Source organism: Apodemus sylvaticus, chromosome 1 (genome assembly GCF_947179515.1).
Source record: "Apodemus sylvaticus chromosome 1, mApoSyl1.1, whole genome shotgun sequence".
NCBI lineage: Eukaryota > Metazoa > Chordata > Mammalia > Rodentia > Muridae > Apodemus > Apodemus sylvaticus.
Window position 1 is genome coordinate 38,436,234 of NC_067472.1, and position 27,963 is coordinate 38,464,196.

General features: G+C 44.2%; 1 protein-coding gene across 8 annotated transcripts in view; it reads right to left on the minus strand.

Moving 5' to 3' along the window:
• The window catches only part of Apba1 (amyloid beta precursor protein binding family A member 1), a 201,324-nt gene that overhangs the window by 63,957 nt on the left and 109,404 nt on the right, over window positions 1-27,963 (minus strand). For all 8 annotated transcript variants that reach the window (XM_052188210.1, XM_052188200.1, XM_052188191.1 and 5 more), the window contains exon 2: window positions 6,785-8,064. In XM_052188210.1, coding sequence (XP_052044170.1) covers window positions 6,785-7,993 — 1,209 coding nt within the window. In that variant the 5' untranslated portion in view covers window positions 7,994-8,064. The remainder of the gene's footprint in view (window positions 1-6,784; window positions 8,065-27,963) is intronic.

Sequence of the window (27,963 nt, forward strand, 5' to 3'; positions counted from 1 at the left end):
CACTGATAAGTGGGTATTAGCCCAAAAGTTCGGAATACCCAAGATACAATTCACAGACCACATGAAGCTCAAGAAGAAGGAAGACCAAAGTGTGGATGCTTCAGCGCTTCTTAGAAAGGGGAACACAATACTCACAAAAGGAAATATGAAGACAAAGTGTGGAGCAGAGACTAAAGGAAAGGCCATCCAGAGACTGCTCTACCCGGGGATCCATCCCATATATAGACACCAAACCCAGACACTATTGTGGATGCCGGACAGTGCTTGCTGATGGGACTCTGATGTAGCTGTCTCCTCAGAGGCTCTGCCGGAGCCTGACAAATACAGAGGTGGATGCTTGTAGGTAACCATTGTACAGAGCACAGGGTCTCTGATGAAGGAGTTGGAGAAGGGACTGAAGGAGCTGAGGGGGCTCCACGCCTCAGTGTAGGGGAATGCCAGGGCGAGATGAAGAGAGGAGCACCCTCATAGAGGCAGGGGAGGGGGGACAGGATAGGGGGTTTCTGAAGAGGAGACCTGGAAAGGGGGAAACATTTGAAATGCAAATAAAGAAAATATCCAATAAAAAATCTTCCCCATAACATTTTTCCTTTTAATTTTAATGACAGTTGGGATAGTTGACTTGCAGTGGGCCACCGTCGGACAGACTCTGTTCCAGCGATTCTGATAGGGCAATAGTTTGATGGCACCAGCAGATAGTTTCCAGGCACCAGGGCTTGCTGTGCATTGGACAGCCAGGTGACATTCTCGAGATGAGGTAAGTTAATTGAAGGTGACACTTTTGAGTCTAGGAGGAGCGCACAAAGCAAACAATCTCTATCCCGTTCGGCTCTCTTCATGGTTGAAATGAATCATTCGCTCTTTAAAGGGGAGTTTAAGGTCAAGCCTTTTCACTTTGAAGATGTAGCAGTTAAGACTATTACATCTTTAAAGAAAATTACCCTGGTCACATTGGGGCCTTGTGGTTCATGGGAAAACCGGCTCCTTTTTGCTGTTGCCATTGACGACTGAGTTTTGCTGCACAGCATACCACCTCCTGCTGGCGTGTGGCACTTCACTGCGCATCTGAAGATGTGCCAAGGGCTGCTAAGTGCCTCCATTGTGGTGCTTTCACCCTGGTAAAGGCAAATGCCACTACATCTCATCCTTCAAGCAAAGGCTGTGAACTTAGGTAATTACTCACGTCTCTGGAGAAGTCAATGCATTGCACTTGACCCTGGCAGGCGCCATTCCCAGAGCATTTTCTGTTCTTCTTCTTCTTCTTTTTTTTTTTAATGATTTTTTCTTTCTTTCTTTCTTTTTTTTTTTTTTTTGATTTCCCCTTTCCCGGATCCCCCCTCCCCATATGTCCCATAAACCTTCCTCTCTCCATCCCTTCTCCAATCACCTCCCTCCTTTTTCTCTGTCCTTATATTCCCTTCCAATGCTAGATCAATCCTTTCCAGGATCAGGACCCTCTCCATACTTCTTCATGGGAGTCATTTGTTATGCAATTTGTGCCTTGGGTATTCGGGGCTTCTGGGCTAATTAATATCCACTTATCAGAGATTGCATTCCATGTGTATTCTTTTGTGATTGGGTTACCTCACTTAGGATGATATTTTCCAGATCAAACCATTTGCCTAAAAATTTTGTGAATTCATTGTTTCTAATTGCTGAGTAGTATTCCATTGTGTAAATAGACCACATTTTCTGTATCCATTCCTCCTTTCTGTTCTTACCACTTTCTTCCCTACCAGTGTTCGAGGCTTTCATGAACTCTAAACACACTTATAAGCTCATGGCTTCTAAACACTTTGGTTGCTAACTGTCCATGTGTGTTCTGTGCTGAGCACAGCTCTCCTCTTGACCTATCGTTGCTTATTCTTATATTTGTAATTTCAGCCAAACAGAGGGTTCACCCTTAATGCAAACGCTGCATAAGGCTCAAAACATCCATCCTACCATAATTCAATAGCTGACAACGAAGTCCTTTCCTTCCTATAAACTGGACACAAAACACACAGAAATGTTTACCCTCTTCTATTTTAGTTCAAGAAAACAGGACAATGTGATAATCTCTTTGTTCAGCGAACTGTCTCTGCTTAAATCCACAAGTTTAGTTTTCAAAGTCAAATCACGCTCCACAGCTTAAGGCAAAACTCGAGTTCTTTTTCACACCGCTCCTCACTTCATGGCCCCATTTCCAGTTCTTCTTTCTTCTACATTGACTTTCATGTTCAGAGGTAACGTGTTTGTATTGCCTCACTTTCATTTCAGACTTTTTTTTCCCCCTGGCTTCTGCTGCAAAGGCTAAAATCTACGGCCTTTCTGCTACATTTCTAGTTGATCAATGTGCAGGGTTTGCGTTCTGAAGACTACGCCTCTGCTCTTCCCAGCCCAGTCACGTGCATCCGGTACTGCATTTCTGGAGTGTGTAACTGTTGTCAAAAAGGCCAAATAACCAAAGAAAACTGGAATTATTAGAATTGGTTATTTTATTTGCTAAGTGCTGGTCTTCAGTGTATGCTGAACCGTCTCTCCAAGTCTCTATCCTCCAATCACCAGTCTCTCTTTGCATTCTTCATTCTGGACGTCTCCCACTCGGGTCTGGATTCACAGCTTCCTTGGCTTTTTGCATAGTAGCCATCAGGTGTCTCTTCTGCATGCACTCAAAGGGGCTCCTTTCCTATGTTTTCTGTGATGGAGTCCCTCCCAGCTCTTTTCTTGGCTTGCATTTTTGGATTAGGGAGCCCCACCCCTTTACTTATAGAAGCCACACATTTATAAGAAATTGTCAGGGCTGGTGAGATGGCTCAGTGGTTAAGAGCACTGACTGCTCTTCCAAAGGTCTAGAGTTCAAATCCCAGCACCCACATGGTGGCTCACAACCATCCGTAATGAGATCCGACGCCCTTTTCTGGGGTGTCTGAAGACAGCTACAGTATACTTACATAAGAACCAAAAAAAAAAAAGGCCCGGCAGTGGTGGTGCAAGTCTTTAATCCCAGCACTTGGGAGGTGGATTTCTGAGTTCTGAGTTCGAGGCCAGCCTGGTCTACAGAGTGAGATCCAGGACAGCCAGGGCTACAGAGAGAAACCCTGTCTCGAAAAAACAAAAAACAAAACAGACAAACAAACAAAAAAAAGAAAAAAAATTGTCATGTGACTATATATACTAGAGGTACCCAGAGTTCTAGTGTCTCCTGCTGTTGCAAGATATTTCCTATCCAATGACACAATGACATGGAGGGAGTGAGAGGCTTATGACTGGAGAGGAAAGAGGAGGCTGATCTAAGGACTGGGAGGTCAGAGGTATAGTAGTGCGGGAGACGAGGGGAGAGGGGAGAGAGGCGCTGGAGGTCATAGGGAGCTATGGCAGCAGACCTTAATTTAGCCAAAGGTTAGGAAATCAGGATAAGACTTTTATCCTTGTAAACTGGCATCTTGTAATTGGGAATTTCATATATATAAATACAATTGGTTAACTATTTAAGTTTAAGAATCATGCTTTACTGGGTAATTGGACCGATTGGGTGCTGGGTGGAAGAGAGATAAATATGCGGGAACCAACAGTACCCCTGATCTCAGCTGGAGAGAGCACCACGTGGGCGGGACTGTCGGTTCACTTGATATATCCTGCCTGTTAACTGAAGGGATACATCCTGCCTGTTAACTGAACTTTCGTTCTCAATCATCTCCTCACATGGGTATCTAAGTTCAAATCCTCAGACATCTTGGTAGAAAAGAGGAAGGAGGAGCCTCCCTACAGAATTATTCAGCACAGACCAGGCTGTGCAGTGGTGACCGACCTCCCCAAAGCTTCCTCCGGCCCCCTGCTGAGGTTGCTTTCCCTGCCTCACTGGAATCACCAGGGCACCCTGCTCCCTCTGGGGGAAACAGATGTTTGCTCTGCTCAGGGTTACACCCCTCTGAATGGTTTCTCCTGTTTCTGCCTAGAGGTCCAAATGCACACGCCACCGGCCTTGCCTTCACAGTTTCAGCCCTCAAGGAAGAGCAAACTTCTCCAAAGAACACTGAAGCTGGACCCCAGCACGAAATGCCCAGGAATTCAAGCACAGTTTATTATGCTCGGCTTCTGCGGCTTCCTTTCTGCTTTTTCTTGCCTTATCTTAATGAAGTTTTAGGAGAGAGACGTGAGCAGCGCCATTCAGAATAGCGCAAATCTCCCAGCATGCAACGGTGCTGGCTGATGTCACACCAACTGTTACTGGATGACAGGGCTTCCCAGAGAAAGGTCAGTGAACAGGGAACTTCTAGGGACACATCATTCACTACCAGTATTTGTCAAGGAGAGGGTCTGAAGGAAGTTCTCAAAGATACACACAAGATACAAGAAACTCTTTACTAGGCAAAAAACATATCTTTTTTTCCCCAGATTTTTCAGAAAATAATCTTCACTGGGTGCTAGGTGTCTGTCATTTCAGTAAGAGGAACATGTTCCTGTGGAGAGTCTATCCTCAATTTTATCCTGTCTACCACAGCAGTAAACACATGGCTGTTGTCTCTACATGTGAAGTGTTGGGGTTCAGAGAGGAATGGGCAGGCAGGCCAGAAGCAAGCTGAAGTGTTAGTAATGACCTCCCGCAACGGCTATGTGGCTGTTCCCAGTTTCCCGTTCCTTTGCACTCTCTGGTTTTGCCTTTTTTAGACACCCCATGGCCTCTGGAATAAGAACTTCAGGGCCCTCTGTTTCTGCACAGCATAATCACAGTGGTACAGGGTTTTTTGTTTTGTTTGTTGTTTTTAAACTGAAGAAAGCCTCAAGCCCACAAGCCCCTAAATGGTTTCCCCTCTTTGAATCAGTGGTTCTCAATCTTTTATACAATTGAGATCTCAGGGAGAATTTATGGAACAAAAAACCCCCCACTGGATCAGTAGGTTCTGCCTCAGGCACTGGGCTTTAGCACGGTGGGTAGTAATCTGCATTTTTAACAAGACTGCTGTGGACTGCAGACTGAAATAGTTTTAACGGTGCCTTTCCATTTTCTATGACAGCATGCGTGGAATGAGATTTCAGTAAATATGTTTTTGATGCTGAGGTGAGGTAGAATAATACCATCAAAGGGGGAGCAAATGAAGGTCCTTCCTATAAATACAGCATGACAGATGAAATGCGACCCACGGGTCCAAACAGCTTAAGGATGATGGGGCCCTATTTTATGGCGCAGGCTTTGGCTTTCTATGAACTCTTCATACCCTGGTAAGCCCCACTCACTGATTCCTTAGCATCAAGATGAATTTCTGACAGTATGGGGTCCTCAGTATTATTCAATACTTTATAATGAATTCTGTTTGGATTAAAACATAACACAAGAGGCTTTAACTATCCTCCTAGTTCAAAGGAACAAACGTTCTCCTGCCCCTACCACTGACCTTGGGGCCGAGGGAAGCTCCTGGCAGTTAGTAGGTCATTTCAAGGAGCTGACGCAGCTAAGGATGCTGATGGAGGAGGCTTGCACCAGACTAAATGAAACTGAATTGAACCTCTTGACCCCAAAATGAAATTGCTTAGAAATTACTGAAGTGTACAGAAAAGGGAGAGTTAGAGCAAAATGCATTTTCCTAGCCAGGTAGGGGGCAAAGGTGAGCCTTCTTAATTTATTTTCAATAGATTGTGACACCTCAGCTTGACAAGGTCTCAAATGTCTTAGGTATTTCAGAAGTGGCAAATAAGCTGTGGACAGGGCCAGCGACAGCTTTGCCTGCAGCTCTTCATGGGCTGGTTTACATACCTCTGTGGAATGACAAAAGCTTTGTCCATGCTAGAGGGAGTCACTGTGTGTGTGTGTGTGTGTGTGTGTGTGTGTGTGTGTGTGTGTATGTGTGTGTGTTGGGGGTGGGGGTCCTGCAGGACAGGAGAATTTCCATTAAAGAGACCACAGTGACCAAACAAATCTTTAAGATATGGCTTCATGGCAATAGTTCTCTAACGGTGGCCCAGGGTCAACAGCATAGCCTGGAACCTTGTTAGTTGGGAAAACATTGGCCCTTCCATCCTAGAAAACAAAAACATGTTTACAGATCCCAGAACCATTCCTGATGCTGGGTGGAACAGTCTACCGCAAAGAACCCTCTTCCCCTGTTCTTACTAAGACTCTCTGATGCCCTCTGTTTATTCGTGACAGGGCTTGACAGACTCTCCACGTTGACATTCTTCGTCTTTCAAGTGTGATTAGTTGAACCGCTGATTAGCCAGGGGGAAAATGCCCATAGATTGACTTTGGTGGAGTTCCTCTCCTTTCCTCGGGTGCCCACACGTACCTGAGGACAGGCTGGTCTCCGGCTAAAACTTTATCCTGATGCCCACCCGTGCTCATCCATCATTCCATCCCTTTTCCACACACCTCTTCTTTTTCACGTTGTGTACATTTTCCTCTCAGGAACCCTTGTGGATCTTGTACTTACAAGACGCCATTTTGCAAATATCCTTTCCATCCAAGCTTCTCACAAAGTACAGACCTGATACAAATTCTGGGACCCCAGCTCAGACTTTCTCAATGAGCACGAAGAGGGCCACACACCCCAAGAATGCAACTCTCAACAAGCCCTCCTGGTACAATTTGGAAAGCACAGGGATGCCTTATGGGACTGATTAGTCCACTCTTAACACCCTCTTGTTGGCGCCACACTGGATGAAACTACCACGGGTGTGTGTGTGTGCATAGCGCCCCACAAACCATTTATCCCATAAAGTATGTTCCCAAAGACTGGCAAGGCCACAGAGCTCAAGTCTCTCCTCCCCAAGGGCCTGCACTCTAGCGGCCGAACCCACACATACTTACATCTCCGTCCACAGGCCTCTGATCGTCACAGTCCCTCGTGGGGCTAATGTCCTGGCGCATGACCCAGATGGGCTCTTTGGGCTCGTCGGGGGTGTAAGGCGAACGGATGGTCCTGGTTTTCACTTCTTCGATGGCCTCCTTGATGTCTTTGATGGCCAGCGAGATGGCATCCCTCTTTTCCTTGCTGTACCGCTGCCCAATCTCGCTGCCTCCCGGGGTTCCCACGACCCGGGGCTGCTGCCCGGTCTGCGCTGGCAGCCCGGGACTGTCGGGGTGTTCCCCTCCCGGGGTCGGGGCGCGCTCCAGGTCCTGCTCTGCCTCGGGCATGTCTTCGGCCGCCTTGTCGAGGCTCTGCGAACTCATGCTCTGCTTGACCTCGGCCACGATCTGGTCGATGTCCTCTTCCTGCTCATAACTGTCCATGCGCGGGTAGGGCGCGAACTCCGCCTCCTTCTCGGGGCTGTCGGACTCGCCGTCGGAGCGCTCGTCGTAGTGGTGCAGCCGCGCGCCCAGCGCCTCCTGGCGGTAGGCGGCCGCCTCGTCGCGCTCCCGCTCGTAGAGCCGCAGGCCATCGCGCGCCTCCAGCTCGGGCGCGTCCCCGATCTCCTCGTACACGTGCTCCTGGAGGCCGCCGTAGTCGGCGTAGGGCTCGGCGTAGGGCTCGTCCTCGGCGCGGTGGAAGAGCCGGTGCGTGTAGACGTAGCCCGAGTAGGCGGCGTTCATGGCTTCCTCGTGCTCCAGCGAGTGGAAGTGCAGGTGGTTGGGCAGCACGCGCCGCTGCGCCGCCTCGGCGTGCTCGGCCTCCGCCTGCTCCGTGTACTCCTCGGCCTCGGGCCGGTACTGCACGGCGTAGGCGCTCTCATCGTCGGCATCCTGCGCGCGCTCCGCCTCGTAGCCGTCGCGGGCCGCGGCGAGCACGTCGCCCTCGGCCGTGTCCGTGTGGTTGTGGAAGCCGCTCTCGGTGCTGGCCGAGCGCGCCAGGCACTCGCCGCGCTCCTCTTCCTCCTCCTGCGGTGGGGGCGGCGGGGGCGTGGGATGCGCCCCGTGGTCCCCGGGAGCGTGACCTGCGGGCGGCGGGGGCGATGGCGACGGCTGCTGCTCTTCCTCCACCCCGGGATGCTCCAGGTCGGCCTCCACGGACTCGTTCACCTCCCCTCCTGGCGCCTCGTCGGCCACCTCCACCTCCGCGGAGCCCTCCAAGTGGTTCATGGTGGGCGTCGGGGGATGGCTGGCGAGAGGCTGCGTTGGCTCACTGCGCGCTCATTTTGGCTCCACGGGGCCTGGAAGAAAGGAGGAGAACAGCTGCTGAGTGGTTCAGAATGGAACTCTGAGCTGAGAGCATCCAGACAGACATAAAACCACTCGCTATTGATCCCTTCTGAATCTGGGTCAATTAAGGCATGATTGCAAATTTAAGAGTAATCTGACAGCACTCTTTTTTTCACGCACGTATCGTAATTTGTAATTACATATTTACTTGCTTTAATCGCTTATTGCGTTCACCCTCCTAAGCCCCCAGACAGAAAGCTCCGTGGGCACTTTGTTCTTAGCATGCTCTTCGGGTTGCATTTTCTGAGGTCTATGGATAGAGTACTACTCAACTGAGTGGGCCCGCTGGCATATCTGTGCAAAGAAATATCTCTAAATTAGGATCCTAGATGCTTTAGAAGCAATTCTTTAAATAAACTCTCTCTCTCTCTCTCTCTCTCTCTCTCTCTCTCTCTCTCTCTCTCTCTCTCTCTCTCTGTGTGTGTGTGTGTGTGTGTGTGATCTTGCAATCTTTTTGACACCATTGCTGTGAGTGTAAGGTTCTGAGGAGGCTGGTAACCACCAGTCGGCTTTTTGTTCTCTTATATCCAACAAGGGTTTAGCTTTGTAGATCTTCACAAAGACACGAGAGTTCTTTTCTTACATGCAGGGTGAACACGGGAGAAAAATGGAATCCCCAGTTAAAAAACCCAGCCGAGTGACAGTTAAGTTTCACTGTGAATATATCCAAGGGGAGGAAGTTTCAAAATGCAGGGTTTGTCTAACTCATTTGACCCAGAAACACTTACCCCTTAGAAACCAGAGTTCTGACAAATACACAAAGTAGGCAGCTCCTAGTACTTTCCCCCATGTGCCCTCGATCTAAAATTTGCAATTCTCTAAGTGCCGTGCCATCTGAAGCTAGAATACATGGGTAATTTTCAGAAAGTATGGGGAGGGTAGGTCTCTACCTATTTATGAGGTACTTGCAGATAGGAAGATGGATTCCATCTTTTAGTCAATTCTCACCACAAAGTAGCCTTTAAAGGACAGGGGAGATAGCTCCGGTGGGTGATAGCAGTTGCTTCGAAAAGAAGAGGAGCTGAGATCAACTAACTGTACAGCATGTAGAAAAAGCCAGCCGTGGCTGTGGATGCCTGTAATTGCAGCGTTGGGAGATGGAGGCAGGTGGATCCTGGGAGCTTGCCCGCTGGCTAGCCTAGCCACAACGGACAGCTTCCAATTCAGATAGAGACCGTGAAACAGCACCGTAGAGAATGATCAAGGAAGCTGTGCATCCTCTTCCTCTGGCCTCCAATGTGTGTGTGTACTGATACAGCGCCCCCATATGTGCACACACCACACACACACACACACACACACACACACGCACACGCTTTAAGCACAACTGGTACATGGCATGTGTGTGTGTACTGATACAGCACCTCCATATGTGCACACACCACACACACACGCTTTAAGTACAACTGGTACATGGCATGTGTGTGTGTACTGATACAGCGCCCCCATATGTGCACACCACACACACACACACACACACACACACACACACACACACACACACGCTTTAAGCACAACCGGTACATGGCATATATAGAAACAGACACAAAGTATAATGAACAATGAAACTACCATTTCTGGAAACCTGTGGTAAATGAACCATCATACTTAGCTCCAGCAGTCAACTACTGTCACCAGGAAAGGCAGAACCTCAGGTGAAGAATCGCCTAGATCAGATTGGCCTGATGCCCTGTCTGCGAGGCCTTTTCTTGATTGCTAATTGGTGTCAGAGGGCCCCGCCCACTATGGGCGTGCCCTTCCTCAGCAGGTGGACCTGGGCTGTATGATAAAGGGAGCTGAGCAGGGCAGCCAACAGGACTCCCTGTGGTTTCTGCTTCAGTCTCTTCCCATGTTTCCCTACCTGTCTTGACTTCCCTCTGCGATGGAGTAGAGCTGTAAGATGAAATAAACCCTTTCCTCCTCAGTTTGGTTTTGGCCAGAGTGGTTTATCACAGCAACAGAAAGCAAACTACGACATGGGTTCAATAACATGTTTGGATTTCTCTCATTGTGTTCTTTTGTCAAGTCCTTCATTCAAACAGGCAGGGCGTACTCTTAAATGTAACAGCCCAAGGAAGAGACGGATGCTTATCAGCTCTTAATATCAATATCCACTATACACCACTCAACCCCTTACCAGAACCACACTAATTCCATTCCAACGCTTATGACAGAGCAAATAGAAAAGGAGGCTGTGTTGGAGTTGCCACACCCACCTTCAAGCAGAGTAGCACACCCCCACTCTCACCCTGGTGGACCCACCCCCAACTGATTCTCACTTGGTAAACAATGATGGCTTGTTAAGCCAAATCTTTTGCCCTCCCAAGGTGTTTGCAAAGAGTACTAGAGCAGAATTAGTCTCTTCTGAGAAAAATTGCGGTCTCTTCATTAAACCCCGAGAAAAGCTGTGGGTAGAATATAAGAAAGTTTCCCCAAAATAAGAGTAAGTCATCACTGAGGCTTTGGTGGAGGTGAATAAATGGGACAGAAAAGGCAAGTGTTGGCTCTGAGGTATGCATTGTCAAGAGGTCCCTAGTAGACTGGAAAATGCAAAACAAATGTTCAATACAGCACAAGGTCACTGTTTCTGTTTCCTTTACTAGGATTCAAATACAGACAATAAACACAAAGATATCACTGGAGTTCTGGCCTGTGCACCAACCCAGTTCTGATGGGCATGTGGCAAGTTTTCATGGAGAGAAACAGCAGGCTTCCCTGGGCACTATCCCTGTGCCACATGGGTCAATGTTAGAAATACAATAACCACACAATAACATAGATGGCTAACAGTTCTTGATTCCAGGTACAGAACTGACCAAGCCACTGTTTTCTCTGAAAATGGGACTTTTCTATTAAAAGATGTATTACAAAGAAAGTTTATTCTACACCGAGTTAAATCATATCTGACTACCAGATACATTGATTTAACAAAAATGGATGTTTTGGTACATGTATATATATCAAATTCTGGTAAGGAAAGTTCTTTGGGGAAATACTATTAAAAACATGTAGTTTTATGTGAGCATTTTGCCCTATAAAAGTATATACTAGTGATGTAATTATTCTCCCACATTTGGCATTTATTGGACACATGCTAGACACTGTATTGGGCCAAGGGTCTTTAAAAGTTTCTAAGGTATGAACCTAGCCTTCATAGACAGATGGTGCTATTAATACTGACAATACATGGTGATGGATGCAAGATGGAGATAGGTTCAAGACATGGAAGGAACTTATAGTGAAAATAATGGTAGCTGTGTCACCTCAAGGTCTGTGATGGTTTGTATATGCTTGGCCCAGGAAGTGGCACTATCAGGATGTGTGGCCTTGTTGGAGTTGGTGTGTCACTGTGGGTGTGGGCTTTAAGACCCTATTCCTAGCTGCCTAGAAGTCAGTATTCTGCTAGCAGCCTTCAGATAAAGATGTAGAACTCTCAGCTCCTCAGAGTACCATGCCTGCCTGGATGCTGCCATGTTCCTGCCTTGATGATAATGGACTGAACTTCTGAACCTGTAAACAAGCCACAATTAAATGTTGTCCTTTATAAGACTTGCCTTGGTCATGGTGTCTGTTCACAGCAATAGAAACCCTGACTAAGACAAGGTCTGATAAATTACTGTGGTTTCTGAGTTCACTAGCATCCAAGAGCTCAGGCCCAGGAGGACACTACCATCCAACTGGGACCTTGCTAGTGGCCCGGGTACCTCAGGAGGCAGGAGCAAAGGGATGAGCAGCTGGCTGAAGGAAACCCTTTCTATCTACCTATAAAAGGGCTATGGACCAGGAATACATAGGCGGGAAAGTCTCATCCTCAGAGCATCTACAGTATGAACAGAGGGCGTACCAGGACCCAGAGAGCCTGCAGGCTATCTGTGGAAAAGCACAGACCACTTCTGGTTCCAAGTTCAGGAATATTCCCTGGCCTGGAGAGAATGAACAAAAGGAAAGCATTCTATGGCTGCAGAAATGTATAAAAATCAGAATTTCAGGATTCAGAGGTTAAATCCAGGCATTTGATACTGTTGGCCAAGATTCACATTAATTTGATGTTGATAGAAGGGGAGGTCATATGTTTGCTTTCAATCATTGGTCCTTAACCTGTTGCCAAACATTGCCAGTTTACTGTCTGGTCTTTCCTTTCCTTTTCCTTTCCTTTCTTTTCCTTTCCTTTCTTTTTTTCTTTTCTTTTCTTTTCTTCTTTCCCTTTCCCCTTTCTTTCTTTCTTTCTTTCTTTCTTTCTTTCTTTCTTTCTTTCTTTCTTTCTTTCTTTCTTTCTTTCTCTTTCTTTCTTTCTTTCTTTTTTTTTGAGGCATTCCAAAGTAGCTCTAGAAGAAATGTGTGACTGCAGACAAAACAGAACATAAAAAGGAGCCAAAGGTTGTTTATACACAGGTTATTGTGCACATGCGCACTAATGTGTGTGTGTGTATGTATGTGTGTGCATGAGTGTGTGAGTATATGTATGTGTGTAGCCAAGAGTGGTGCTAGTCATGCAGATGCAGGGAAAAACTTAAAGGTGGAGTAGGATGCTGAAATGGAAAAAAGGAACTTTGGTTCTATTATATAGGAAATTTTATACCTGTCCTTATATGTATGTGCCCAGGTGCCCAGGATCCCTTGGGAAAGTGCCAAACTAAACTGTCATCCTTTCAACCTGAATTTACCTTCTCGTGATCTCCCAGCACAAGGGGCTGGGTCCTATCCTCACTCAGTTAGCCTTGGTAGACTCCATATTTACACAGATACCTCCAAAGCACTTAATGCTTGTCTTTCCTCCAACTGGAACTGGCAGTCAAGTTCCACTTCTTGAGACTGAAGTCTGTCCTAATACCTACACATACTCCAGGACTTCAGTAAAATGATGTTTGTCACTCAGTCAAGGCAAGGGCAGCATGGAATCCTGAGATGTTTGTAGCAATAAACAATTCTGATTGCTAAACAGAATTATGCCTTGGATGCAACAAGTGGATATGTGCATATCCCGTATATGTTGTGATTAATCTCTCCCTCCCCCCCCCCCCCCCGTGTGTGTGTGTACGTGTGTGTGTGTGTGTGCACGCGCGCGCGCGCATGCTCATGTGTTGATATGTGTACAAGTGTGTATGTATATGTGTGTGAGCATGCATGTGGAAACCAACAACCTTGGGTGTTCCTCAGGTGCAGTCTTTTACTTTTCTTAAAAATGGGGTTTCTCACTAACCTGGAACTTAGATACTTAGGCTAGACTAGCTCACCAGTGAGCCCCAGAGATCTGTCCATCTCTTCTTCACCCCACCCCAATGCTGGGATCGCAAGTGCTCACAACAACACACATAGCCATATAGTTCCTTTTTAAAATAGTTTCTGGGGATCAAGCTAACATCCTTGGAAGTGCTTCACCCCTGATCTATCTCCCCAGCTCCTAATGTTTGTCATTTTGCAGAAAGCATGAGGGAGTAAAAATACACACACACATTTCCTATGCTACAAATCTTCCCTGCTTTCTGAGTTAGATTAACTGTGAGACATCCAACAAGGAGTTCAGAGAATCTCAAGAGCCTTGCATCCTGAGCTCCTTTAAACACAAACCATCTATTTATAAGACAGCCTTAAAAGACAAGAACGAAGAAGACTGAGGGCCCATTAAAGCGTAACCCCCTTTGATTCATTTGGAAATTACATTTAGTATTACATTTAGTAATAATGGAAGCCTAAAGAAGGATACTTAAATACATTTCTCCTCCCTAAAATTATGCCCCATTCAGATGGCTCATGTGGTCAGAAAAGCACGTCCAACGCAGGACTATCTAGCAAGGGACTTTGTTCCACCTCATAACTTTGCCTCTGATACCAGAGAGTGGGGCATGGCAGATGGCACCTGCAGTGAACAGAGGTGTGTCGCTGAGTGACAACTAGCTCCCAGTCAATGTGAGGCTGCAGGGTTGAGTCCCTGGGCTGAGTCTTGTCTTGCTTAGATGATGGTGTGGTACGTCTTCACTGCCCCACCCCCTGCACAGCCACTCTGTTGCTTTGTCTGCCAGAGCCCTTCAAGGCACTCACTGGACACTCCATTAGGTTTGTGGTCCTCCGTTCACGTTTGGCCAACAAAGATAACAGTGGGATGAAGGAGTCTGGGGTTGAAGTATCCATTCTCCCAGGTCATCACCAACAGTAACATGTCCACTCCTAATGGCAAACTATAAAGACATGAGGGCCCCCACCCTCCCCTTTTAGTCTTACGGACCACAATGGTGCTGGGATCCTGTATAGGTTATGTCTTTTTAGTCCCAATACTACGTTCTTGTGTCTCTGTAAATTACCTGATTTGAATACCCACCTATTTCCTACTGGTACCTAACTGTTGCTTTTATATAGCTATTAACAGATGGCAAAATTGGTCACAGTAACCAGTCCACTTGGCAACAAAAATAATATTCTAAATAGTACAGTTGTAGTCAAAACCATGAAGGTGACATTCTAATGAGAAGTCCTGTGCCCCGGAGCCTCTCTGCCTGGTTCTATGACATGGAAGTTATATAATTCGAGGAATTAACCCATGAGATCTACACAGGATGCCTGCCAGGGTCTCAGGTGCTACTTCTCTCCTCTCACCAGAGCAGAGACCACCTGCCCTTCATTCACTGGGATATTTCTATCTCTGTGGCCTGGGTCTCAGCCTCCACAATTCTCTTCCCAACTCAGCAGCAATAGTTGGGGTGGCACATGGCTGTCACATACTCTAGATGTAGACCGTCAGTTAGACTGAACTTCCATCCCCAGCTGCAGCTGATCCCGCCTTCTAACACTTGCCCAGCATTGGGATTTGAGGCCAGATCCTTTTGCAACCAGCCGCGGTAGACTCTATACTTATATGTCTCAAGGGCGCTGCCTTTGTTGAAAGACCTTGAACACTCCTTTTGGGATTGCCATTGAATGTTAATTTATGGATCTGAAGTTACCAGAATATTGTCTCACTATAATACAACTACAATAGTAATATTTAAGCACATTTGGTTTTTGACTTCAAAGAAGTATTGAAAGTATTGAAAATCAATGGCATTATTTAACTGTCAAGTTCCTTGGAGATTATCCCATCATCTACTCTGTATAATGTAGTAATGTAGTAATTTAGATTTAGTATTTACTCTATATAATGTAGTATTTAGTTAAAAGAACAGGCTTAGGAGACAAAAATATCAACTTCGTGTGTCCTAGTTCTATTACTTACTAACTTTGACTTTGAACAACTTACAGCAAATGTCCCATTTTATAATTTCTAAAACATATAAATACAGTATAGTATACACTATATATAACTTAGTACAGTATGTCAGAACAATAACCAATTTCAGTATAACTGCTATTTAATGGCTATTACTACATTTTCTGGATATACCATAATTAGCACTTAAGAAGTCAATACAGAATCTAGAAAAATTAAGACAATATGAATGTGAGGCACATGATGTATTTACTATTATACTTTACTGACTAATAGGTAGAAAACAAGCAGTTGAGTCTCTTTTAGTCTCTCTTGAAATATGACTAGAGGTATATAAACCCATCAGATGACAACCAGTCACCAAACTAAGCAATGTAGAGGCATGGTCCACCTACACACAGTGCTTCATACACTCCATTTCTAACTCTCACAACTATCTCAGTGGGAGTTATTATCTCCAACGGCTGCTTGGGAAGCAGATGCTCAGACCGCCGAAATAAATGGTCCAAGGTCACTCGGAGCAGAAAGGGATGGGGGCAGATCTGCTGGCCCTCTGCTGCGTTCTTCCTGTTACATTACACTGAGCCCAGAAAGCAATGCGATTGATTTTCTTTTTTAAAAAAACAAACATTTACATTGGTAGAATCACATTAAGAATGGTGACCTTGGCAGACTCTCTTGTTCTGAAGGTACTGCCTTTGTTCAAAGCACTCTGGGCACTCTTAGGTTGGAATTGATTTCTAAGTTAACTGAAGGGTTTTAAAACCGCCAGAGTGGGTAATTTTCAACATTCTACAGTTATAGTCAGTTATATATGATTTTTTAAAAAAAAAACATAACAGGTATCATCCAGATCTATGACTCAAAAGATTTAGCTAAAGTGTTTTTTTAAATTTTAATTTTGCTTGTCTTTTGGTACATTCTGATGTTCTGCAAATAACAAATCTGTCCCTAAAAGATAAAGATGTGCAGCTGCTGCAATTACTAAAGACTGGTCAAGACTCTGAAGTTCCTTCCAAAGGATAACCTTAAGAATTGCTTTAGTCAGTGGCCCCATCTTTCCTAACGAGGCTCTATCCTCACTGGGAAGCTGGTGCAGAGGCTCGCTGGAAGGGTGAACCCTATGCCATTTCTCCAAAATCAGGTCCGTTACTATCACCCCACCTTGAAATCGGTATTAATCAATATTATTAACTTGCCAGCTAGAATGATTTTAGTCATTTCAGCCACAGAGCTGCATCATAGCCCAGCCTTTGGTTAAGAAGAAATCTCTAACTTTATTCAGATTCCCTCATTTTCTATCTCTTTCCCTCACACTTTAATGATCAAATCACCCATTTATCATTCCAATTCCAATAAAACACACACAGCAAGCCCAAGGCAACCACAGAAAGTCAGAGGGGAAATTTTACAATTTTTATAAAAAACTCTTGGGATACTGTCTGGAAATCAAAGCCGATTACGTTTCTCTGAATTTCTGTGAACTGCCTCTGGTATGAAATCAAACATATCTACATAATCCATAATTTACAGAGCACTCGAGGAGCTTGATATGGTTTTCCTTGTCTAATATTTTTTTGTACGCTCCAACTTCCTCCCCAGTCCCTATGGCATTTGTGATTTCTGCAGGGTTATGCTCAGTTCAAAAGTATTAAGTCACCTGTCACAGCCAATCTAGAAATACTTTCCTGATATTTCTTTCATACAGAAATACCCCACCCCATCCCTACCCACCCCCAATTATTACAAACCACCATAAAGTCAAAGATGATAATAAGACCCTGAAATTGCTTTGGCTTTGTGACTTTCAGAGGCTCATTAAGTTATACCGTGAGAGAAGGAGACAGGGGCGTTTCCAGCTAAGGACAAATGGAACAGTAATTCATTAAAATGCAATCTTTCCTCTGAGACCACATCACCTCAGATTTACTGCTACTGTTACTTTTTTTTTTTTTTAACAAATTATTTGGCTCATTAGAAAGCCAGTTAACTCGCTCTTCTTTAAGCCCCCTAGTTTTCTGTTTGTTTTCCTTCCCCAAACAGACATCAGAATGGGAGCCAAGGCCCTAATTACAAAACCTCAAATTAAGTTCTTGTTTCTGGACTTCTTTTTGATCAGTGGTCAGGAATGGGTCATCAGAGGGTCTACTGTCCATACATGCAAACAATATTTCCATGGAGACAGTGGATGAAGCTGTCATGGAGAGAGTGGATGTGGATGCTTTTAGAAGCCATGAATTACTAAACAAAATTCCCAATGCCAGGGTGTGAAACCTGTACCTGCATGTTGTAAAGGGGAGCTCCAGAGAGCCTAAAACCCTTCTGACATTCTTCTTGCCTTCCTGCTGGAACTAGATGATATACTCTTATTGCTGAAGATTCCACACATCTTGGTTACAAAATATCAAAAATTACATAATTTAATCCTCAAATCTGTGACGTGTGGACTAATCGTGGTGATTAGAAAGACTGCATGCAGGAAGGTCTTCACTCTCAAGCCTAAAAACAAATTCCATTAAGCAACTACTATGTAGCAACAAGCAGAAACTTGAATTTGAATTTGATGATCCAGAAATCCCATATGGAGCCCAAGTTTCCCAAGGCAGTAAGCTCTCTGTTTCGTCACGTTAGCAAAAATGTTTATAGGGAAGGAAACATAAAGAGGGTAAGGTGGAAAACTATGATCCCTTCCAAATGAATCTTGGATAATCTGGAAAACCATCAGAATCCACTAACTGTGTTGATTAAAGAGAGTGTGTCTCAGGTGCCCCAAATACAAATGTTCCTGGGAAATTGGATGTCCGTGTGTAGAAGAGTGAAGCTGGATCTTTTTCTACCACACTGCACAAAACTCCAAAATGGATCTCAGACCTTAACATAATACCCGAAACCCTTAGAGGTTAAAGCAGTGCAAACACTTAATAGATATAGGAGGGACTTTCTGAATCAGAAGACTACAGTTGCTCATCCATGTTTTCTGCTGCTTTGTTCACAACATCAAAGAAATAGAATTAGCCTGGATCTTCTCAACAGAAGAATGAATTCAGAGAGTCTTGTGTACACACAATGGAATTTTATTCAGCCGTAAAGAAAAAGGAAATTATGGCATTTACAGGAAAGGGGATGAAACTAGAAAATGCTGTATTGAGTGAATCTAGGCTCAGAAAGACAATTATCTTCATATTCCCTCTTACATACAGATCCTAGCTTCCAATTTTGTTATATGTGGATTTATGTGGGAGAGGCAGTGTATAGAGAGCAGGCAGGGAAGCAGAAAGAGTCTCTTAAGAAGAGCCAAAGAAGCTTGAAGGGAAAGGGGTGGGCAGGGTAATAAAACACAAGTGGATGTGACAGAAGAAGAAGGAATACCGAGCATCAAAGGGTCGAGGCTGGGAGGAAGAAAGACGGGTGTGGGGTAAAGGACTTGGGGTGGGGAAGGGCAACTGGATTTTGTATGTAAGAAAATGCTACTTTGTAAGCTAATTAAAAATTTAAGAAAGTTTTCAACAATGAAATTTAACAAAGAATTAGAGGGGAGATACTCTGCTCAGTTGGACAATGCTGCTTTTAGAAGCCATGAATTACTAAACAAAAAATCCCAATGCCAGGTTGTGAAACCTGAACCTGCATGTTGTTAAGGGGAGCTCCAGAGACCCTAAAACCCTTCTGACACTCTTCTTGCCTTCCCACTGGAATTAGATGATATACTCTTACTGCTGAAGATTCCACACATCTTGGTTATAAAATACTGAGAAATCAAGCTTTAACAGCTGGAAAGTTCTGCTCCACTCACTGGCCAGCATTCATAGTGCCAGAAGGTGCTATGGAGACTGATAATGGGAGAAAAGACATAGATGGTCTTACGAAGCTGTGAGAAGTGCAATGCCAACTTCCTATGCAAGATGAGCCTAAGTGTGCAAAGTAGCATGGACATTGTATGGTGGTAACCAACTGCTCTCATTGGACTTGAGACTTGTTCTGCAAGACTCCTGACAACCTAAACCTCAGCAAAATTATGTAAATATGTATATATATACAATTACATATACATGTGCAAAATTGTGTATATATGTATGGCTGGATATATATATATATATATATATATATATATATAGTACACACACACACACACACACATACACACACACACACACACACACACACACATACACTGGAGAGGTTATAGACCTTAGTGGGGAAGTTACTAGTATTGTTTAGCTAAATTGACATAGCATTAAATTGCCTTCTAAATATTTAAATATCCCACAGATAAATGCTACTCTCAGTCTTAACTGGAAAAATCTCTCTTTTGTTTGGAACAGTGGTGAATTGTGAATGCAGGGACTCATGGCTGTTCACAGTAGCTAAGAATAAGTGACTTCTTATCCCTAATAAGACACTTATACCCCTCCTCTAATGCTCCGAGATCTACACAGAAGTGGGATAGAAATAATGTAAGAGCCAGATGATAGAGAGAAGGGCTATGGATTGCAATCTTCTAGGTATGGCAAAAGTATTACAAATGTGACTCAAAGCAGCTGTGTTCCGTTCCACTCACAGGGTCTGTACAACACTGGCCATGTCAATAGTCGGATTTGAATGGGAGTGAGCTCATGGAGCCCCGCCTCTTCCTGTTGAACTATTGGCTGATGGTAGATTCTGGGAGACGTAGTCATTGTCTTTAGTTGCTTACCTATTGGTGAGCCCACCAGGTTCCAGTGGGTAGTTCCAAACCCATAGTCTTGGTTAAACTCAGTGGGTCACAAAACAAACAAACAAACAAACAAACAAACAAACAAATGTCATGAATGTAGGAAAGTGATCTGTCAAGATGAGGAGACATTGACAGGGGCAGTAGGGAGGGAATGAGAGAGGGTGGGGGTGAGAGTGATCAGATGATATATATATATATATATATATATATATATATATATATAATTGTCAAAGAACAAAATTAATTAATATAAATATTTAACCTAAAAAGTGAAGTAGAAAAGAGATTTGGCTTAGGAAATAATTTTGTGTCTCCAGAGCCATCACCCTGATCACCAAACAAAAGCTCAGAATTTTCCCTCCTAAATAACAGTAGATGGGGATGCACTTGAGTGAGTGGAGCCTGGTTGTCATTGTGTCCCAGGACCAAGTATCCTATAACCAGCCCTATCAGTCCCTCACAGAGGCCAGTGGCAATATAATCTCATTGCTTGAGACACCGCACATATTGATTGCAAAACAGAGACGCTGGAAAGCACCACCCTGCTGTCTAGCATTGACAGGACCTGGAGAATTTGTATCTCAAGGGTTTGCCTCCTCCGATCTGCTCAGCTGTCTGCTAAGCCCAGGTCCTCCGGCCTCCTCATCCAGTAGCTGCAATGTTCCCCTTTCCCTCGTCTCTCCCAGTCTCCCTTCCTTTGCTATCTCTGTGTACCTCCTCAAGGGTACCACAGCTCCCTCACAGACCCTGCCTTTCAATGCTCAAGGCTCCACCACAGAGAAGAGCGGGAAAGTTGTTTAAAGATTCTTCAAAGCAGCAATGAGACTTTGGAAAAGCCTGGAGATGCAGGTTTATCTACCATCAGTTGGGGTAGGAAGGGGAAGGGACTGGGAATGAAGGCAGAGGCAGAACAGGAGGCGGTTAACAAATCTGAGTCAAACTATTTGTATTCAAGCCTCAGTTGGAATAGGAGTTAGGCGCATGAACTTGTGAAAGTCATTTAGCTTTCCTGTGCCTCTGTGTCCTCTTTGCAAGTGGAAGTGACATCAGCCACCTCCCGGGTAGATATTGTGAAGATTGGGTGAGTAAATTAGCACCAAGAACAAGAACAAAAATGGGTTTGTCAACCCAGACTATTCAGCAACAAGAGTGAACCCTGCTAAGATTTGTAGTGATAAGGTTGTGATAATACTTCAGCAATTGTAACCGATGTTCTGGGCTGGGATGTCCGCTGAAGGGCAGACTGTGTATATGGGGACTCACTACTCTCCATTAAATGGTCCTACAAGCATAAGCAGCTCTTAAGCATGTATATAAACATGTTTCTGTGTGTTTATATTAAGTCTATCTATGTATATGTGTGTGAAACAAAGCTACCTTACACTAAAGCATGTCTATCATTGTTCTGTCACAGTGTGTGTGTGTGTATGTGTGTGTGTGTGTGTGTGTGCCTGCACACCATGTGCCTGCTACTTCGGGAAGCCTCCTACCAAACTGGAGCCCATGGTCTGGCTCACAGAGTGACTGCTCAGCCATTGGCAGCATTCAGTTCACAGCTGCCACTGTGACTTTCCAGCCTGCCACAGCCAAACCTCATTATTCCAGCCCGTGCCTCCGTGAATTGCTGAGTGGTTCTACTTGTGCCCACACACCAAGCTCCATCGACCTTATGACACTTCCCTGTGTCCAACTCAGAAAAATCCTACCACTTGCAAGCTATCTGTTTCCAGCTTCTGATTCACAACCACTCAAAATTACTGTCCCTCAACTATAAAACGAGAAGAGGAAGACTAGTAACTTGAAAGTGTCTATTGAAATCACCATTTGGCAGAAGTTACATACATACTCACTCACAGGTGTATAAAGCGACTCAAGTACAGAGTGATCTATAGTTTTGCTCACAAAAGATGGGAAACAACAGCCCTGTTCACTATGAGGAAATTGGTAAGGCACACAGGTAATAATGGATTGCTCATGGGACAGAATAAACACAAAAGACACAGAAAGAACTTCCCAATCTATTAAGTTAAAAGCCAAGTCAGAGCAGTGTGGCCACCTCTCCCTCTTATCCTTGGCAAAAAGGCTTCAGGAATCTCACTGGGTATGGGAAACTGTAGATGGTAACGAACCCAGCGGTTCAGGATGTAAACTAGGCATAGTATGAGGTTATTAACAATAACCCATAGTAAGTTAGAATTGTCACAACATACTGTAATGCAAGTCACATAAATGTAGTCATTCTTAAATGATCTTATTGTACTATAGTGTATTTGGGGATCTTTGGTTGACTGACTGTGAAAACTTAGACTGTGGATAAGGGACACTACTGTATCGCTCTATAAGTACCAAAAGTGTGCATGTGCACACAAACATGTACATGCACGAATACACAGCCACACATACACACTCACACATACATGCATGCACACGCACACACACAACAGAAAGGAGAAAGCCGTAGCTCTCTTTGGGGTGCAGAGGCAAGAATGAGAACTGGGCAGGTTCTCATGCATAAGCACCCTCTAATGTCCGAGCAATAAACCTATTTTAAAATCCAAACACATAGTGAAAATCCTCTCTGCCACCATAGTGCTAAGGTACCCACAAGAGGACATTGGTCTTGTAAGAGGCATACTAAGATACACAAGATATAAAGACAAGAATTTTAAAATATGCAAACAATTCAAAGCAAATCATCCTTCTCATACCCTGAACCCCAACCTTTCTAGGGTGCACACACATGATAGTTGTCCATGATATTTGGAAACAAAGTGGTTTATTGTTCACCAAAATTTTGAATTCATTCCCACATCTATGATTTGAATGTCTTCATTAAAGATCATGTTGAAACATGACTGCCATTATACTATTATCGGAACTGGGTAGAGGGGCACACTTTTTCCAGCAGGCTGAAATGAGAGGATTGTGAGTTCAAGGCCAGCCTTGAGAAATCCTGTCACAGAACAGAACAAACAAAGTAACAATGGTAACAGTAGGAGAGGGAACAGAGGCTGGGCCTTTCAGAGGTGATTAGGCCTTGAGGGCTTTGTCCACATTTAGCCTGTTTCTGTGGGACTGGATTAGGTATCTCCTGGATAAGCTCTGCTACAGGGATGCTCAACCCACACATGCTTCTTCACCATGGGATACCCTTTAGCCATGAATTAGTCATCAGGAAGCACACACCAGATGCCATTACCATGTTGGTCTTCCCAAGCCCCAGAACCATAATAAATCAGTCTCTGTTCTTTATAAACTACCCAGTCTCAGGTACTCTGTTATAGTAGCAGAAAACAGGCTAAACCACTCTATATTGTAAAACTGTCACCCAAAACTACATTGCAAGCTCCCCTTACATCTGGGTGGGGCCAAGTTTAGGTCTCATCAAAGGAAGGACAGCAGAATTGGGCATTAATTTTTGAGCAAAGGTATTTATACAGAGAGCTTGTCTTTCCTATATATGCTTTCTTTATTCGCTGAATGCAGAAGACTTGAGGACCTAAGAGATGCTGGAAATGCAAGGAGGAATAGGCCTGGATCCTTGATAAACCATATGGAGAAAAACGATTTCATGCCAGTTAGGAAATTAAATTTTGGTGTGTGATACTACTTAAAAATGTGAAGGGATTATATATTGGCTCAATAAATCATTGCAAGGAACATTTCAGAGAAGCCTGGAAAGAAGTAATTATCTCTCGTGCTTTAAAAAAGAAAATTATATATATATGATATATATAATCCTCTGAATTCTTGCCATTCTGTTACAGCTTGGGCGTGAAGTGTCCCCAGAGACGAATGTGTTCAGAGGTGGGGACTTGGTGTTAAATCATGAGGCCACTAACCTTAAACATGGGTGGGGTCAGCGCTGAACGGGCAGTTAGGAAGTAGGTCACGGAGAGCGTGTCTTTGAAGGGTACATCTCGTCCCCACTTCTACTTCTTATCACCATACATGAACTGCTTCCCTCTACTATATGCTCCCTTTCATGACGCTCTGCCTCACCCATGGCTCAGACACAAAAGAAGCAAGCGATGGATTATAACTGTAAAACTGAGTCAAAATCAACCCTTTCCCCTTTAACTTGATTTCTCTCATGCATTTTGTCACAGCAAAGAAAAGCAGACTAGCACGAGGATTAAAAAACTAACTAAATGGCTTCTGACTTGATTTTATTGTAGAGCTTTTCTTAATTGTTTCTAGGTGCCATCTCCATAGCTTTGGGATGAATATTAATATATATAGTATACACATATATGATATATATAATCTCTGAATTCTTGCCATGTATATTCATATAAATCTATATCTATTTCTATATCTATATGGTGCTATTTCCTGAATTCCTGCCATATGTATTCATATATATGTATACATATACATACATATATGGCATATATAAATATAGATATACATATATATGGACATATACATATATGGTGCAGAGGGTGACTCAAAATGTTGGAAAGCAATACACAGCTATTGCTTTACCAAGGTTATGCCAATAACATCCATCTGTGTGTCTCGAAGACTGGTGTCATTACATTTGATCTTCCAATGTCACCACTCCTGTGTCAATCAAAAGAGGTTTCCTAGCACCAAGGTCAAAAAGAATTCCCCTCAATTTCACTGAATGCTTTAATGTGCCACAGGGTGGTTTACTAAAGAGTTGGGTCATGATTAACTTAAATAGTTTTTATCTTAATTAAACCCCTTGGTCGTTCTTACTAACCTTCCATCTTACTGGCCAAAAGAAAAGAAAAAGCATGCCGTCACCATGATGACAACGTCTCTGGTGTCTCAGTCAAATGACCTGGGTAATGGTGCTCCCTTCATCTTCACAGCTTTTCTTTGCTCTGGGGGTCAGTGTTCTGCTTCTCCATGTCAGCTAACAGCCACAGCCAGTTTCCCTTTAGTGGTCTCTAGGTATGCCATGCCGTGGATTGCTGGACATTTCTCCTCTCCTCTCCTCTCCTCTCCTCTCCTCTCCTCTCCTCTCCTCTCCTCTCCTCTCCTCTCTTCCCCTCCCCTCCCCTCCCCTCCCCTCCCCTCCTCTCTTCTCTTTCTCCTCTCCTCTCCTCTCCTCTCCTCCCCTCCCCTCCCCTCTCCTCCCCTCTCCTCCCCTCCCTTCTCCTCTCCTCCCTTCTCCTCCCTTCTCCTCTCCTCTCCTCTCCTCCCTTCTCCTCTCCTCTCCTCTCCCCCTTCTCCTCTCCTCTCCTTTTCCTTCCCCATTCCTCCCCTTCCCTTCTCTTTTTCTCCTCATTTTTTCTAGAGTATATCTCATACTGTTTGACATTCTGAATTCATGAATGTCTCAAGGGCTTTGATCACACCCTTACATCCAGCATATGACGATAATGCCATACCCCACCCTGCTTGAGGCTTGAAGTTATAACTCAGCTTTGTTATAACTCACTCACAAGCATGGCACCCAGAGATCTCCCCAAACTCCAGGCTTTGCCAGTGGGTCTGGTCTCATAGGCTGTGGATGACGACCCTCTGAGCACGCCACAGTGCTGGTGGGACGTCCTGGCCCAGACTAGCTCATCCCTCCACAGCTACCCACCCCTGTGTGTTTTAATATGTTTCCCTTGTTTTCAGTGTCTGGAAATCTACAGAGAACGAGTCCAGGCCTTAATGGGCATGTGCTGCACAGCAGAAAGCTTTGCAACTGGAAGACCTTGTCTTTCCTTAGCTTTGAGAATGTTCTGACTACATCAGACATCAGAGCCTCTGAGATCCTTGAGTTTTTCGTGACTCTTCTGCTTCCAGCCTGCTACTCCTCCTCCCCTTCCTCTTTTATATCCTGTTAGATTTTCTGTCTTGTTTCTCTAAAACCTTCCCATTGAAGTCTGTACTCACTTACTGGCTAAGATCTGTGACTTTCTCCACCGTCTGGTTTATTCTTCTAAGGATATTACAAGTTCTTGGAGCTCTCTGAGCAGATGGGTAAGAGCTCTCTTTTCTCTGGAGCCTCTGGGTCTGCCTTTCCTCCTGCCGGACTTTTAATCTTACACTATCATCCTGCTACGTCCCCCCCACATATCCCATGCAGAAACAAATTATAAGGTGGGTGTAGGCCATCCTTGATGTACTACCACCAAGACTGCCCTAATTCAGTTTGTGTAGTAATGTCAAACTGTCGTTGAGATGGCCACCGGTCTACTCTACATTTGCCTATGCTGTGTTTTGACAAATGTTCTTATAGACAAATGTCATTATGTGTGGGTATGGTTATTTCTATGAGAGAATGTACAGAAAGTGAGGTTAAATGCTTAAGAATAGTACACATATTATGGAAAAATTAAATGTATGGAAAACTATAGGGAAGAGTGTTATTAGCCTCCCACTTTGATTTTGAGGGTTGAAGACAGGATGAAGGCCAGTTGTGGCTCATCGATAACTCTTCCACTTGCTGCCTCTTCTTGGATTATATTGAGATAAATACAAGAAATCCAATAATTACATAATTGAATAAACATTTTATTAGATGTATGTGTGTGTGTGTGTGTACATGCCATTGTGCATTGTGCCCTTCCTGCTAAACCATCGTGCTGGCCCTAATGCACACTTTTTTGTTGTAGTAAAATATACATAAAAATATAGCATTTTAGCCATATTTAAATGTACATTTATGTGTCATTAAAGGTATCCTTATTCTTGTACAACCCCTAACATTACAACATGGTTATGTTGTAATACATATTAACAAAGTGACTTTCTCAGTTCTTTGTAATTCTTTGCTAACTCTGAATAATTAATCTTTCTACACATGTAACCATGGGTATTCTCTCTCTCTCTCTCTCTCTCTCTCTCTCTGTTTCCTTGTTAGAAAAAAGGAAAAAAACCCTCCCTTTATTCCTTAAGTTCTTAACCATCAAAGAAGTATATATATTAGCCAAAGAAATACAAATGTAAATTTCCACCTGAATAGCTGGGTTGTACCATGTGTTTTCAGATTGGCCACAGGGTCTTAGTCTCCATCTCTGAGGTAGATGGGTATCCTCTGTTATCACTGGGACAGCTGCAGCCACAGGTGGCCCTGACAGGTGCAGAACCTACCTGGAGAAGGCCTGGAACAGGGATATGAGTGTGTGACACGCATCCTCATGGGAAGGAGAGCACAGGGACATTGAGCCCTGCCAGTCTCTTTCCGTAAACTTCCCTCCACTACGCCCTTCTGGGGACGAGGGGCAGGAAGACACCTAGCCTACAACAAATAGAGACACAGGGAAATGGAGTTCCCTTATCAGATGTCACAAAGAGACTTAATCCTAGTTAGTCTGATGAGGGATTCTCTGACAGTTAATAAAGAGGTCTCGTTTTTCATAGGTTGGCTGGCTATCATATTTCCTTTCCTTTGAATGGCTTGGTTTTGATTGACTTGTTTTAAATTTGTAGCCACTTGAAGGAGGTCTCTGAATATTAGAGATATCAAATGTTTATCTGTCGCATGGTTGCAGAAGTTTATTCCCAATGTGCCACCTGTCTACTGGGGGCCTTCGTTGATTCTTTGTTTCAAGGAAAAACTTATTTCCTAACGCCATGGAGGAAGGATGAGCATTGCCTTGTGAAGGAGGTTTCTTCCCTACAAGTGCAGTTAAAAAGTCACGCTGTAATAATTTCTTCCTTTTCTTTATGGTTGACAAGGAAAACCTCATTAAAATCTACGAGCGGTTGTAGTTATCCACATGACACCTGGCCCTTTACATGAGCAGACTTATAAAATCAGTTTAAACAGTTTGGGAAGTGAACGAGGCTACAAAAATGATCTTAATCTACTGCACTAATTGTGCCTAAAGTGCCCGCACGCTTTTCTCCCAATTAAAAACTCTAAGCATTGGCACCTTTAAAACACTCTGGAGAGTGTATCTGTGCTAGTCACTCTTGTCCATCTGAAATGATGAGAGGATTCTCTTCATGAAACCCATGGGATTA